At 39.4% G+C, this 15517-nt stretch overlaps 1 protein-coding gene across 4 annotated transcripts; it reads left to right on the plus strand.

Annotated features, from left to right (window-relative positions):
* Nucleotides 1–2633: 2633 nt before the first annotated feature.
* NDUFA12 (NADH:ubiquinone oxidoreductase subunit A12) lies at nt 2634–15264 on the plus strand. 4 transcript variants are annotated; one of them, XR_005562366.1, is made up of 7 exons: nt 2961–3676; nt 4185–4349; nt 4946–5013; nt 6686–6768; nt 7759–7846; nt 8367–8465; nt 14994–15073. XR_005562366.1 is itself a non-coding variant. In XM_027732218.2 (6 exons), exons 1-6 carry the CDS (start codon nt 3674–3676, stop codon nt 15172–15174), a joined length of 588 nt encoding a protein of 195 aa, XP_027588019.1. In that variant the 5' UTR covers nt 3659–3673; the 3' UTR covers nt 15175–15264. The 4 variants fall into 4 exon arrangements, 3 of the variants coding, with proteins under 3 accessions (XP_027588020.1, XP_027588019.1, XP_027588021.1); XM_027732218.2 differs by lacking the exon at nt 8367–8465 and having other exon boundaries at nt 3659–3676; nt 14994–15264; XM_027732220.2 differs by lacking the exons at nt 4185–4349; nt 8367–8465 and having other exon boundaries at nt 3659–3676; nt 14994–15264.
* The last annotated feature ends 253 nt before the right edge of the window (nt 15265–15517 follow it).

The raw sequence follows: 15517 nt of genomic DNA on the forward strand, positions 1-15517 counted from the left end.
ATTTTAAGATAACTGCTGCTCAGTTAAATGGAGCATATCAAGTTACCTTCAACTCAGGCCCTTAGTGTTTCTAACACTATGATGACATGATCTCACCACCTGTGTGATTTATTGTCATTTATAGTCTTGTGAGAGAATGTTCTTTGGTACTGAATGAAAGGCTGGCGAATATTACTGGTTTCTGTAAGTAACATTGTCAATCAGCTAACAAAAATATGAGTATTGAAGCTCACTCCACCATGGATGTTAAAATACCTCAGTATTTTTGTGATTTCACCTCTAGCTTATTTTTCAACTTTTTGATCTTCGGCAGTCTTGACAGTTTTCAGAGCTAATCAGGATTTAAGCAAACTGTGGCATTTACTAGCCAAAAATAAGATGACTCTGCTAATGAAAGGACAAGTTTAGTTTCAACAAAATTTTCAATGTTAAGAGCAAGAAAAATAATTTTAATATAAATCCCATGAAAGGAAAAAACCCCAATTTTATGCATTTTAAAATCCTATGATTTAAAGGTGAGAGTACTGTTACACATAATAAGCTTACTAGTTCAAATATTTTTCATGAAACTATATGTTGCACATGTATATGTAGGTTGTTTCATACTGTTAAAGTTCCTAGTGCAAATAACTGTTTTATATAAACTTTTTTCAAAAGTACATTCATTCCAATACCTTGCACAGTTACAGACTTATCTGTCCATACGTTTATTATTGTCGTGTGGTCTTCAGTGTCAGTGAAAGTCAGTCTGTTCATTTTTAAACTGGTCTGTTCATTTTGTTCAGCCTTTGCAGTTTGGTAGTACATCAGTTTCAGTGTAAGCAATACAATGTCACTGTGGTTGTCTTGCTGTTGTATAAAAAAAAATCACTATAAATGTCTCGAAACCTGGCTAAATTGGAAAATTCTATTTTGGATGTATTTTTAAAAATAAATTGTAACTTTCTATTATAGAAAACAATTGCAATATCCTATTAGTTTGTTAGTGTTTTATACAGATTGTCTATAGACCTAGAACACTGTATATGATTACAAAGAGTTTGTGGATCTTTCACATTTTTTTTACACTATGTAGTATTGTCAGTTATAATCAGTCTCTGGGATTTGTGATAGCTGCAATATCTTGCTGTTTGCTAATCTTTGTTGCTATTAACCCTTTGTTTCCATGCTTACTACTTTCTGGCCTATGAATTTGAAAATTAATAATTTATTGTAAAATTTAATTTACCAATGATTTGGTTTTTAAAATACTATATAAAAATATGTATTGTAATGAACCCTGATCACAGATCTTCATGTCATATAATGCCATAATGGATATTTGGAAATTAGTATTTGATTCATTATGGATCAGTTTGAAAGTTATAGTATGGTTGAACAAAGTTTTTTTTCTTTTGAAAGAAACAGACCTCAGATGTTCAAGTAAACTTATCTCAATTTTAAATATTACTGGATAAACAATTAATTTAATAATGACTTGATTGTGAAAATGCTGATAACCTGCCACAAGTGTACTGAAACCTAAGACTTGTCACAAAAGAGATGCTGTGGTTAGAGGACAGAGCACAGAATCAGCAGGGCTTGTGTTTTGTGTTTGAACACAAAACCACTTGTGTTAAAAACTAAAAAATTTTCAATGAGAAACTTCAACCAGTAGACTTTATGTTGAAATGGGTATATTTCCACACTGTGAACTTGGCCAACACAACCTTTTCCTAGTCCCATTTTCCTTTCAAGTTTAACACCACCTATTAAATTTTTCACTTCAACTCCTGCTTTGTCCCTTCCCATAGGCCCAGTTGCGATAGCGACAGTGCCCAGCAGCTTGGCCTCTTCGTGCTGATCAGCCAGTGCCGGTCAGCACTGAATGATGTGTTTACTGGGTGCACTTCCAAGTCCTGCCTGCTCTGACAAAGTACTGTGGGTCTATTTTTGCTTTTGCCTAGCCTGTGTAGCCCTACCCTTGTGAAGGTCAGGGAAGTTGTTTCTGCACCTTGCCAGACCAGCCTTGCAGCAACAGCAGTAAAGTGCTCCAACATCCACACAGAACAAAGGTATTTCTTCCTGCTGATGCAGGATCAGGAGAAGGTAATGGGGCAAGACAGAGAAGGCGGGGTGGAGACGTGGACCAGACAAGAGATACACATTCCTTAACAGCCTGCTAGAATTGGTAAAATCCAGGAAGAGACAAGACAAGACTCTTCTGTTGACCATCGGCCACAGTCTGCATTGGGTGAGAGGTCACCTCCCCTATCTCCTGATTTTTGATCTAAGCAATCCTGGACTCCTTACTGCCAGTCTTGGCAACTCTTTTGTCATCACAGATCTTGTGACATATGTGAAATAAGAGATCGTCAGTAGACATTTCTATTAAAAAGGGGTTTTCTTCCCCCTATCCTGAAGTTCTTTGTATCTTGCTGACCTTCACGTGTGAGCCGTAGGCAAATGCTCTTTTTATAGATTATGCAGACTAGGAGCCAAATCGCAGTGTCCTCATCAGAAAATACCCTTCAGCGACCTCGACAGCGGCCTGCAGCAGGCTCGCACCGCCGGCTGCTGTGTTCGCACAGGCCGGGGGCGGCGGCACCGCCCGGGCCGGGGGGCGGTCCCGGGGCGGCCCCGGGCGGGCACAGCGGCGGCCCCGCCCGAAGATGGCGGAGTACGTGCAGGTGCTGAAGCGGGCTCTGAAGCACATCGGCGGCCACGGCGGCGCCCGCGGCGCCATCCTGCAGCTGCTCAGGTACCGCGGGGCCCGGCGCAGGCGGCAGGGCCTCCCCGCTCTCCGCCCCGCGGGGTCACCTTGGCGGGGGGCGGGCGCTGCCCCGCGGGAAGCGGAGCTGGCGGGGGTGGGCACACGGCACGGGGCGGCCACTGCTCCGCGCGGCGCCGGGGCGGAGGGCGGCGGGCGCTCCCTCACGGCGGGAGGTGCGCGGTGCCGGGCAGGCCTCGGCAGGAGCCCGCTCCGCCCCGCTGGGGGAGGTGTGTCCGGCCGGCAGCGGTGCTGTGCTTAGAGCCGTGCCGGGCCGGGCCAGGGCCCCTGGGTTGTTTTCTTTAGGCAGTTTGGAGGGTTCCTCGGCGCTGAGCTGTCAGTACTGCCCAGGCAGGTTTTCCTGGTGTCCAGCCGCAGGCCTTAGTCCCGCTGCCACAACCGTGTCTCTGCTGTAGCTGCCCCCAGCGCTTCTCTGTGCGCCATCGCACCCTTTGCTCTGAGTCGCCTCAGGCTGGCAGTGACTTACTTGAACTGTGCAAGCCTGAAAGCCGTGCGTCTGCTGAAACTACTCGGTGTAGATCAGGGAATTACTTCACGTGCCTGACCGGCTCTAATTCTTTAACACCAAACTTCACGTCACATCTGCTTCTTTGTCACTGGGTTGTCAGCACTGACCTGTGCTCAACATTGCATACCTCCTGGCCCCAGTGGCACTTCGTGCAAAATTAGTTGCAGCCTTTGTTTCCATTCAGTGGAATAACATGGCTGTGTGCCTTCATCCCCGAGTACAGAACCTTGCACTTGTCCGCCTTAAACTTTCTTCTGTCGTTTTTCCCCACTGACATCTCATCTCTTCCTTGTGACAGCATGCTTGAAGCTGCTCCCAAGTAGGAGTAGCTGCAGGTTTACTAAGGCACTCTTTTTTCATTCAGGTCCTCGATGAAATATAAGGTGGAAGTGTAAATGGTATGTGATCCAAATTCACCAGTGTCAGTAACCTGTATTGTCTTTGTAGCTGGTCCCGGAAAAAAAATAGAATATTTACAGCGAATGTTGTAGGCCTGACTAAGTGCCAAAAAGCCTTTTTTTAATCAACAGCGGGAAGTCAGGAGTAGAGGGTAGAGGTACTTTGCAAATATGAAGTTCCCTGCTATATACCAAGGGCTTTCTTATGTTTGAACAAACAAACCAAACTTTCTGAGTCTTCTTGAAGACTGTTTTTTTTTCTTCACATGTCATAACGGCCCTTTCTCTGTTATTTCTTGTAGTTTAAATTGATCTGTTTTGAGTGGTTAAACATAACATTTTGCACAGTTGCTGATCAGGCCTTGTCATTATTGTCATATATAGCTTTAGTAATTGTTTTGTTCACTGAAGACAGCTCAGTTCACTTGTGCGTTCAAGGATCAACTTGTCTTTTTTTTCCCTCACATGTCACTTAATTAACAGCTCCCTATTGCCTTGTGACATCCAGGTGTTTTCCTTGCATGAGGCGCACAGTGCTTCAGATCTTACTAGTCTCCAGGTGCATCACCTTGTGCTAGACCTTTGTACCATTGAATTTCATTCTGGTGGTGTCACTATAGCCCTGAAGACAGTACAGAATTTCCTGTATAATAATGTGACCTTCCTCAATAAGGTAATATCATAATCTGTCAGACCCCTGTGCTTTCTGGAGGTGGAATTTTTGTTTTGGTTTTGTTTTGGTCAGGAATGCTGTACAGTGTTAAATAAGGCTACTATCAACATTCTTTGTGAAACTTGCCTAGTAACCTCCAACCAGCTCTGTATTCTTTCAGTTGAGCAATATATTGCTTCCCTTATAATTATTATACATTTTAAATTATTTTCTCCTTTGTTTTACGGCATGATATTGTATGCTTTCTGAAGTTAGCTTCACTTTTGGGAGGTCTCAACTTTGCATTCCTACTAGCTGTGAGGACAGGCAGCTTCTGGCTTCTCTGTCTCTACTGTAAAAAGCAGCTCAGATAGACCTCCCTCATGCACAACTTCATAGAGGGAAATTTTAAGCTGTTAAGCAGTATGACAATACATGATTTCCCTGGCTAGTATTTTATGCTATTGTAATTATTGTTTTCTGTCACAAACCTGCTCCCCTCTACCCAAGTTGTTTTCTCCAGTTTGTTTTCCTTCTCAGGCTATAACTATGACACTGGCAGTTAGGTTTCATCAGAGTACCTCTTCCTAAGCACATCTTAATGAATGTCTTGTCAGGGATCTTTTGTGAGTCAAAGATTGCAGGCTGTGTCAACACCTTTCTACCATACGGAAAAAGAGAGCAGGTAAGACTGGGGGCAGTGCTCTCCTTTTTTTTCACTCAGAAGATTGACCTTACAGTGCTAGGTGGAGAATCACACCTGATCCTCATAACTACACTAACCTCAAACATAGCTGCTGCCTCCTGTTCACCTTTCAAGCCATTAATTCATCTGTCCCAGCTCAAGGAATAGACTTGGTGTTTAAAGGAAGAGTAATCAAGGTGTTCTTTCTTGCAACAATTGATATATTTAAGAAATAATTATTTCTTGAACTCGGAAAAATGATTTCCCGCAGTCAGGAGACTTTTCCTCTGAATTTCCCTGCTTTTCTCCTACATCTTTTCCACTGAGGTGGCTACAACAGGTTTATGTGCAGTAGAAGTCAAATTATTAAGAGTCTATGTGGCTGGAAACATTGTCCTTATTCAAGTCTCAGTGAAAGTGGCTGAAAAATGTCCTCTGGAAGCTATACATACCTCTTAGTGTCTGATATCAATATTAAGGGCATGAAGTCAGGACAAGGGCACAAGAACCCTTACAAGAAATGGAAGGGAAGAAGAAAGGGAGAGCAGGAGTGAAATGGCTCTTCTTTTTCTGAAGCTGGAACTTGGGCTTGTATAGCTGAGCCAGAGGTGTCTGAGTGTTTCTTTGACAGAGGACAGATGTATCAGAGTCTTTCTACCTGGGACCACAAAGGTTTAAAAAGAGTACTTGGTGGAATGATTGTTGTTTTCACACACCCTGGGAGAGAAGACAATAGCTAAATTCCCAACTATGGAAGTTTGCATGTGCACATCCCTTCTCTCCCTTGGGACTGATTTGAGAGTGTATATAATACTACAAAAAACTAAAACTTTTGCAAGTAAGCTTTTCCTTATGTAGTTCTGCCTGGGATGAACGTCAGTAAAAAGAAAAGCAAAGATGCAGATCTGGGGGAGAAGAGCACTTTAGTAATTTTAAGGTTTTCTCATTAGAATATGAATCATAGATTCAGTTTAATTATTGATGTGTACAGTAATGTTAAAACATGTTTTGTATAAAGAGTTGAAACTGGTACACAGCTTATCTGGGTCAGTGTAAGTCTCACAGAGTTGCAGGTAAATGCTTGCATCTTTCACAATTATACAAAAGTTAGAAAGTAACAATTGTACCTTAGGGTTTAGGGTATTTCCTTGGCAAGCGGCTACAATAGCTTAAAATATTACTATTGCTGTCTTGGAGGTCAGTGCCCACACAGACGTGTGAGATCTCTTAAGCTGCTTCTGTGCTGACCACCTTCTGTGGCAATTTAGGCTGAAATGGTAGCTATGAATAGTTGAGAAGGATGGTAAGGTCTTCAACTAAGTGAATTAAAGTCCCGTGTGACTCTGGGACTCCCACAGTATTTAAGGTTTTGTGAGTGTTAAATTGTTATATTGCAGAGTTGCTTTATCTTCCACTATAGAGAGCTTTTAAATAAATAATAGTCCCCAAAAGCCTTTTTATATGACTTTTATCATCCTGTCAGTGGGGTGCACATTAGTTGCAGGAATTGGTGATTATGTTTTGCAATCCTTAAGCTTGAATATTTTTTTTAATATCTTTACCTAAATGTGTTTAGGAGTTGTCATTACAGATTTTTACCAGCCCCTAGGAAACCTCTGTCACTTCATTCTGAGATGACATCAATTGAAACCGTTGTTTTGATAATTCACAGGGTCAATGATTTGAAGACTGGTAATCTGGTAGGAACTGATAAATATGGAAACAAATACTATGAAGACACAAGAAACTTCTTTGGTATGTGTGGTAACGTGAACACCTCCCAGACTGTTCAGCTTTTACAGAGCTTGTGTGGTTTCTGCTAATGAAATAGAACTTGTTGCCTGCCTGACTTCCTTGCACTTAACTTGTGTGGGTCTTTAGACAAGGGACTCATAGAAATACTTTGACATCTTCTATTTTTCTATTGCGTCCCTCAGTTCATTTGCAAACACAGTCAATCTGAAACAATAAATACGGGCTAATTAGAAGCCAATCACATGCTCTCCATGTAGGTAGAGCTATATGATAATGTGATTGAGAGCTGAATTTGATCCTTGACCTAAAAGCTGATAGCATAACAGGTGGGGGAAGAAAGAGAACTGCCTTTAAAACTGCCTCACAGCTGTACTTACTCGTATAATCACTTCAGGGCAGAGAAACACAGGTTAGCCTAAATTTCCTATTACCTTAAGTAACTGGATTTTAAATAATGTTTTTAGAGTACTTAAAAAGGTAGCACCTAAAGCAATGCAGGTAACACATAAGCAGTTGACACTGGTTAGTCCAAGCTACCTGCTGACTGTAGGTTACCTTGTAGGGTAACCAGGAAAAGCACTTGCTGGTTAACATTGCTTGGTAGTTCTATATAGCTGAAATTTAGTGTAATCTTAGGTTATCAATGACAATGTCCTTTTGGAAAAGACTTCTCATAATGGAGAAAAAAATCCCCAAACCTGTTTCTCTGCCTGAAAATTTTGTGAGTTCCTATTTCTCATCCCTTATACAATAGCTAATATTTGCCTACTTGTGAGAGGATTAGATTCAGCTATATAAAAATACAGTAACAGTGGAAATACAGAAGACTTGGAAAAATAAAAGCTGTGCTGACTGTAAAATAAGTAAGTGCCCATAATGGCAGATACTATTACTCAAAATGTTTTTCCTTGGTTTTCAAGAATTCTCTCCTTTATATGAAAATAATTTTTATTTTTGGGCTAATACAATATTTCTGTTTGTGTATTTAAGGTCGACACAGATGGGTCGTATATACTGAAGAAATGAATGGCAAAAACACGTTTTGGGAAGTTGATGGAAGTATGGTGCCCCCTGAATGGTAAACCACTTGGCTTAATTATTTGGACAGACACCAATTGTGTAATTGCCTCTATATTTTCTTGTATTACAAAGCAGAAATTTAAAAAAAAAAAGTTTTCGGGTCACAGCTATTCTATTTATGACCAGAACATTTCAGACTTGTTAGTTCATAATGTTGTATTGCTTACTGTCCTGGTAGATGCACTCACTGCTTTTTGGAACGAGAAAAGCATTTTACCAGCCAGATTGAGCAGGTTTTCCAATTTTCCTTATTAGTTGTGATTCCCTGTTAATGGTTTGGCAAAGCCTTGAGCCAACAGAAGTAAAAAAAAAAAAAATTATTTTCTGTTCTAGGCAAGAACCTAAAGAACATAAGGCAATGATGGAACAACATTCCTTAATCCACAGCCATTAACAGCACAACTATTTCAATTTATATACATTGATGTGATAATCAGCAGTAAAGGGCCAGGATGCTCTGTATGTTGACTGCTACTTAACTATAATTTTTATTAAGTTTTTATTTTCTGTCTTCCTAGATAACTCACACCACATAAAGTAACAGTGTATGCTAGTAAAAACAATCTCTGCGGTTCTCGAGGAACAGCAATAGCACTGCAGCCCCAAAGCAGCAAAAGGTGATATGAAGGAAGAGGTGTTTGGGTAGTCTAAGCATTAGCATTAGCAAACACTGGGTTTTGTTACTCCTGTGATACATGTTCTGTGCCAAGGCTGAGATTGATTATATGAACTCCTAAACTGTGGCTCTCACTAGAACACTTAAGAAGTGTGTGGGTAGATTCTCTAGGTAGTCAGTTTTGTTCCCAAATCTTCGTTCGCGAAGCCTAGCCGTGGTGGCAGTTTTGTTTCAAACTCTCCCAGCCTTATAATTATGATTAATGTGTTTAATGCTTTTTTCTATCTGATTTGGTAAGAGCTGAATGGCATTGTTTTTTAGAAGTGACATTAGAATCTCCAAGATGTTCGTGCCTTATTTGCATAATAACTGTTCTTTGGTCCTAGTTTTTATCCTTTCACTGTTAGACTGTGCTGGTTTTCAAGATGTTCCTTATTTTAAGGCAAGGGTTTTGGTTTGTTTTGTTTTATTTTTTTTTCCTTTGCTCGTGCTTATGCAGTGTTCGTTGCCTCTTTACAAACCTCAACAAAGGGTTTCTTCCTGAGTATCAAAGGGATCTTTCAAGGGTTAAGTAGCTTATTTATTTCATAGAAATTAATGAGGTAGAAAGCCTTGGTTTCCTATCAATGTGGAAGAAATTGCCCTAGAAGGGGCAGTAAACCTTTTATTATTTTCAAGACTGGTGAGTGCAATGAGGCATGAAAGGGTAAACAATCCTGTGTTCTGAGGTATTTTTGTCAGGAAACTTAGTTGTGCAGTACCATTCAGGTTTGTGGATTTGTTTTGTTATGGTTTTTTTCTTATTGTGGATAAATTTGTATGTCTTGTAACAACATGTATTTATACTTACGTAGGAATCCTGGCTTTGTGCCACATCTAAGTCACTGATGTGTATTTCCATACTGCTTAGATCCATCTTTAAAAATAGAAGTATTTTGACAGGGAATAAATGGTGTCTTTTAGGGTTTTTTTAATTATTATTATTTTTATCTGATGCTATACTGTCTTAAATTTTTAACATGACGTAAGCTTCTGAATTGAGACAATATACTGTACAAGCTGCTGTCAATGTAACAGTAGGGTTGTGCAGCTGTACAGGTTTTTGCACAAAACCTGAATGGTTATTTTGGACCCAGAAATTTGTTGGAAATAAATTAGACTCTGTGTAATTACTTCTGTTAACAAGGGGATTAATTAATATATAGTATAATAGTATGAGACATGTTTTTCATACTTGGGTTGACTTGGAAGTGTATAAAGTACTGCTGTAACACCTGGGTGTGATCTGAATACTTATTCTAAGTATTTTTTTTTTTTTTTTTTACTCCAGGATGTAGTTGATTCAGCTCAGTGGATCATTTTGTGGGTGTGTTGTTGTACCCACTGCAGGTGGAAGCAGGTTTTACTACAGTGTTTATGCTGATGTTACTTTCAGAAAACATTTTGCAACTGTCACTCCTAAAGATGACACTTTGAACAAAATCAAAGTTTAAGACCAAGGCTAGCCTAGAATTTTCAGGTTTTTCTTTTTTAAATAGTAAAGCTAACTAGTTTGTAATGATTTTGTAGTTCTCTTATAAAAATGCTACTGTATTTAGGATTACACTGCTGGTTATCTTACTGATTACACCCTTACACAGAGTACACTGCATTCTAAAGTATAATTTTGCAGTCAGTTGTGTGCCTTCTGGATTGTGGAATATGAATGATTGTTCAGATATAATCAGGTGAACCTCATGCGTGATGAACTAGAAAAAAACATTTTGGTATGTTGAAAAGTTTTGAAAACAACTGGAAAAAACAATGCTACCCTTTACCTCCTGTCAGATACTAAAGAAAAGGGAAAAGCAGCAAGAAAAAAAAATCTTATATGTAATAACATATTGTTGAACTGGTTTTAGAAACTAGTGAATATTTTCAGTGTTCTGAAATAATTGATGTAATGTCTCCTGACAGCGGATATACTGAAATTACAGTCTGAAGGAAATCAAAGTGTTGTTTTGACATATGTCTACTATGCAGGGAATCAAGACTGTTGCTTTTCTAAAATGTTGCCACACTAGAATATGTAGGTTTGTGGTTTATTCTGATTTAGTTGTGTTATTTAACCTCTTTGTTACTCTAGGTTTTCTTTTCTTGTCTTCAAAATCCAAATGTCGGTATCTACTTCACTGGAGACAAGTTAATTAGATTTTTTAAAAATGCCTTCAACACTTGCCTGAGGAATGCTTAGTATTCACTTACTGTAATGCTGTACAAGATATTGGGCACATTTTTTTTCCCTTTTACACTTCTAGACAGAAAAACAAAAATACTTGTTTTGTCTCCTGCTGGTCAGAGTATGCTGTTTGCAGGAACTCAGTGCTTCCATTTTTGAACACACTGATCATGTGCGCTCTGTGAACATATGAACCATAGAGGTTAAATCCATTTATACCAATGCCTGTATGGACTCTGTTTAGTGCTTTCATAGATGTTTTCATTGCAGAATCACTCTAGTCATTGGGCTGTGTGTTTAAACTATTTGTTTAGTGTATTTCTGGCTAAATGTACTTTGGTTTGTGTTTTGGCTGGATACTTAGCAAAAACAAATTGACAACTGGTTAAAGTGTACATACTAGTTAAAAAGAAATTGTTCTTTCAAGATCATCCTGTGGGGAAAGAAGAATTGTAATTTGAGAATAGTTTTTCTGTTTTGTAGGGACACTTCATTTTGCCAGCACTGTCCTTTGTATTTGTAGTAGCTGTCCTGTACTTCAGTGTTTATTTCCTTGTGGTGCAAATCTGACATCTTTGGGAGGACTATCAGCAGTACTGACTTCATATAATGAAATATTTCAAGTTTACCTTCAGTTTAATAATCTGCATCCTCTTTGTTAGTTGATCTGACAGCTGAAAGAGAGAGGAATGTAGCATCTCAGACTTGAAGTGCCAACACACTAGGAAATGTAAGGAAATGTGTGATTTTCCTGTAAAAAAAATGCTGCTTTTCAAGTCTGCCTTCAAGGAAAACAGAACAAAAAGATTGCAGGAAAGGAAGGGGAGTAAAATTTCCATCCTTCCTGTAGCTTCATAATAAATTTGTGGGGTTTTACAACTAGATTAAATGCTAGTTTGGTGTTTTCGGGTAAATGCCATCTCATTGCTATACAATAACTTATAGTAGCTTATATGAGAAATTAAAGTTATCTTCCATGTGTAAACAAACACATTTTTTGTCCCTTTTTCATTCTCTCCCTATTCTTCTCTGCACTTTGACCCTAATGCACATCTTCATTTCTCTTGTCTCGTTGCAACATGGTGAACTTGTTGAAAAAAGTGGATGTTAATGAGTTGGCAAACATCCTCAACTTACGTAGTCTGTGCCTGAACCTTGCAGATGCACATATGGTAGTAGCTACTGAGTTTGTATAGCAGCAGTTCTTGTTTGACAGCTTGTACATCATATAATTGGCTCCGATCCCTTGTAGCTTCAGATTGAAATCAACTTGCTTTTAAACATTTGTTAAGACTTGGGAGAAAATTTTACATAGTCTTGAGAGCATTTGAAGATACTTTGAGGTGTCTTTCATCCCTTCACTCAAGGAAAAGTCCAGAGGCTTTCCTGGCCTCACTCTGCTTGGTAGTGACTGCTCTGATTCAGGAAACTGCTTCAGCCTCTTCAGAGCTTCTGCTACCCTCCTGATTTTTTTTGCTCTGTGTAAGTTTTCTGCTTTGTAGGTTTGAAGTCATTAATTGCTTTTGAAGCCTATTTTTCCATGCATGGATTTATAGGCAGAGTTTGTATAGAAATCTGGCCATCTGCAGGATGTCAAATCTCTTTATTCATGCTATTCAATCTAGTGCATGAAAAGCTTTTCTTGAGCATCTGGGAGTAGTCTATGAGACATCAAGGCTTCAAAAGATTCTTTGAGGAAGGTTGTCAAGGGGAAAGTCTCCCCAAAATAAAGTTTTCAAGATTTTAAGTGGAGAGTGGGAGCTTTTGTTTGAGAGAGCAGCTCTACAAACCAAAATGCTCTTGTAAGTCACATAGCGGGCTTCTAAGGGGAATCTGTTATGACCTGGTTTAACCCTGAAACTTAAATATAATTCATTGTGGATTAAGTTATAAACAAACTTTTGAAATCTCTCTATGTATTTCAATACCTGTACTGACATGTCTTGTCAGTGAGCAATTTTATCGCTACTTTTCAGTGAGAAAATGCAATTTAAGGATCAGTTTTGCTACTTATTTAAATTTGAGGCTGATTTCATTTTGTGTTACAGAAATTCAGAAAATCCTGAAAGTAAATATATTAATTACCAAAAAATACTGTATTTTACAAGACTTTATGGATTTAGTCTTAGAAAAGCTGCAAAACAATAGTTTAAATGACAGATAAAGCTACTACTCTCTTAAATGATTCTGTGAAACCTTTCTCATGTTTCAAGGAATGAGTGTATGATATTAAGTACACGTGTAGTAATAGAAGTGCCAGACATCATGCAAGCTTGGAATCTGGTTGATTTCAGCTGAGTGTTAATACAGTAATTGTGCTCCACCTGCTCCAGCCTGTCTTTCGGGGGCCTTTGTAACTGCATTTCTTCTGACAGTTTTCTGTTGGTGTGCATGGCTCTTGGAGGAGGATGAGGATGGTGAGGCATGGTGACAGATGTGTAAAGAGGAATTTGTGTGCAGGATCCTTATCCACTGTTACCAGAAGCATCACTAGGTGCAGGTGTGTGAGTTTAAGTTGCCTCTGTATGTGTCGTGGTTTAACCCCAACCAAGCCCCACACAGCCACTCGCCCACTCCCCCATGAGCAGCATCGGGACAAGAATAGGAAACATAAAAGCCAGGAAACTCGTGGGTTGAGATAAAGGCAGTTTAATAGAGAAAGCAAAACCTGCACATGCAAGCAAAGCAAAGCAAGGAATTAACTCCCTGTTTCCAATGGGCAGGCAGGTGTTCAGCCGTCTCCAGGAGAGCAGGGCCCCATCACGCGTAACAGTGACTTGGGAAGATGAGTGTCATCAGTCCAAATGTCCCCCCCTTCCTCCTTCTTCCCCCAAACTGATATACTGAGCATGATGTCATATGGTCTGGAATATCCCTTTGGTCAGTTTGGGTCACCTCTCCTGGCTGTGTCTCTTCCCAGCCTCCCATGCACCCCCGATCTCTTTGCCAGCGTAGCAGTATGAAAAGCAGAAAAGGCCTTGGCTCTGTGTAAGCCCTACTCTTCAATAACCAAAACATCTCTACGTTATCAACCCTGTGTTCAGCACAAATCCAAATCACAGCCCCATAGTAACCACTGTGAAGAAAATTAAATCTACCCCAGTCAAAACTTTTGTCAAGTGAATTTTTTGGTACTAAAGTTATAGCCGAAGTTGTGTTGTTTTTTTGTTTTGTTATTTTTTTTTTAAATTCATGTCCGGAAGCTATTTGAAAAGATTAACAACCTTCTGTAGAGCCCTTCAGATTTAGAATATACCTGTCAGTCTATTTCTCACCACTTCCACTGTGGTTTTGTTCTACTGTATTAATGAAATGTACTGGATTTGTTGCTAAAGGCTGAAGATACGTTTTTTTAGGCTTTCTAATACAACTGGAAGACTTCATATTTTTAGGTCAAGTCTTTGCAAAAGCTGATTAGCAAAAGTCTTTTTAATTCTACCTCAGTAAAAAAATACATAAGCTTGCAAAAAAGTCATAACTTCACTTTTGTCATAACTGTGCGTATAGTATGAAGTACATGTGAACTAGCAGATAATTAAAATATAATTCAGATATGAAAGTTGCTTCAGGCACTGAAATAGAAATGGGATATCAATTCAGTTGGTCCCTGCTGTAGTGTTTAAGTAAATTGTTAGGGAAAATGCTTTGCTTGATGATTAATGTTGCTTGCACAGAGAAGGATTGACATTTAGTTCATAGGTAAAGGCTAATCACTGTAATCACTTGGTAATTACCCTATTGCTGATTGGTATTAATCATTTTATTGTGCAGTCAGTAAACATTTGCATGCTTGTTTTAGATGTACTTGCATCGTTAATCCATATCCCAAATGGTAGTCTCATGAATGCTTTGGAAATGGTATTGAAATTGCTGCGCAGCATAGTCTTCTGGTAATTAAAAACAAAACAAACCCTCAAAACCCAACAAATCAAAAACCCAGAGAATAAAACCAAACCTTGTGATTTTGTCATTCGTAGGGCCTGCCTTGACCTGGCCGCCTGGTTAAAGCCATACAAACACATAACAATGTACTCTGCCTAAATACTCAGCATACAAACAAACAGGAAATTTGAACTCAGGTGTGCTTCCAATTGCATGGAGGCAGAACTGGTTTTTTTATCAGTTAGGTTTGTGTAACTACTTTAAATCAGTATCCTGTAGTCTCATTCAAAGCCACACCGGATTATTTTTCTCCTCTCTCAAAAGAAATACTTAGTGTCTCTTCAGAGGAGAACCCTTGGGAGTCAGGAGATAGGCTTGTTGGAGAGCATGTAAAGTTCCGTAATAACAATGTGTCTTTTTCCTCTTAAGGCATCGCTGGCTCCACTCAATGACGGATGACCCTCCGACTACTCATCCACCAGTTGCTCGTAAATTTATCTGGGAGAACCATAAATTCAACTTGAGTGGCACCCCTGGGCAGTACGTGCCTTACTCTACTACTCGCAAGAAGATCCAAGAGTGGATCCCCCCTAAAACAGCCAGCAAATAACAGCAACAGAAATGTGACTTGCCTCAGCTTTGGCTTTCAGTATAAATTGTATCTTCACTGGTTTGTTCAGAATAAAAGCCTCCTATAACAGCTGTAGTTTAGTTTATTGAATTGGAGGGGAGAACAAGTGAGAAAACATTGGGAAGAGGACAGAACATATGACAGGTCTTAATCTCATGAACATACTGGGCTTTTTCTCGTATCATCAGTGTCCTGTCTTCACATAAGCAGCTCTCAGACTCTTCTTAGCATGATAACCATTCCTGTGACAGTCACTCCTCACCTTTGAAATACAGCTTTCTCGTGTTTTGATGTTATCCTATTACAGTCTCTGCATGGCAAA

This window comes from Pipra filicauda, unplaced genomic scaffold (genome assembly GCF_003945595.2).
Source record: "Pipra filicauda isolate LSUMZ 115617 unplaced genomic scaffold, ASM394559v2 scaffold132_size2486313_pilon, whole genome shotgun sequence".
In the NCBI taxonomy this organism is placed as follows: domain Eukaryota; kingdom Metazoa; phylum Chordata; class Aves; order Passeriformes; family Pipridae; genus Pipra; species Pipra filicauda.

What these genes read in the sequence shown, in the direction of transcription:
- NDUFA12 (XM_027732218.2), top strand. An exon ending in AGACACAAGAAACTTCTTTG is followed by an intron (nt 6,769 to 7,758) that starts GTATGTGTGGTA and finishes TGTGTATTTAAG; the next exon opens with GTCGACACAGATGGGTCGTA. An exon ending in AGTATGGTGCCCCCTGAATG is followed by an intron (nt 7,847 to 14,993) that starts GTAAACCACTTG and finishes TTTCCTCTTAAG; the next exon opens with GCATCGCTGGCTCCACTCAA.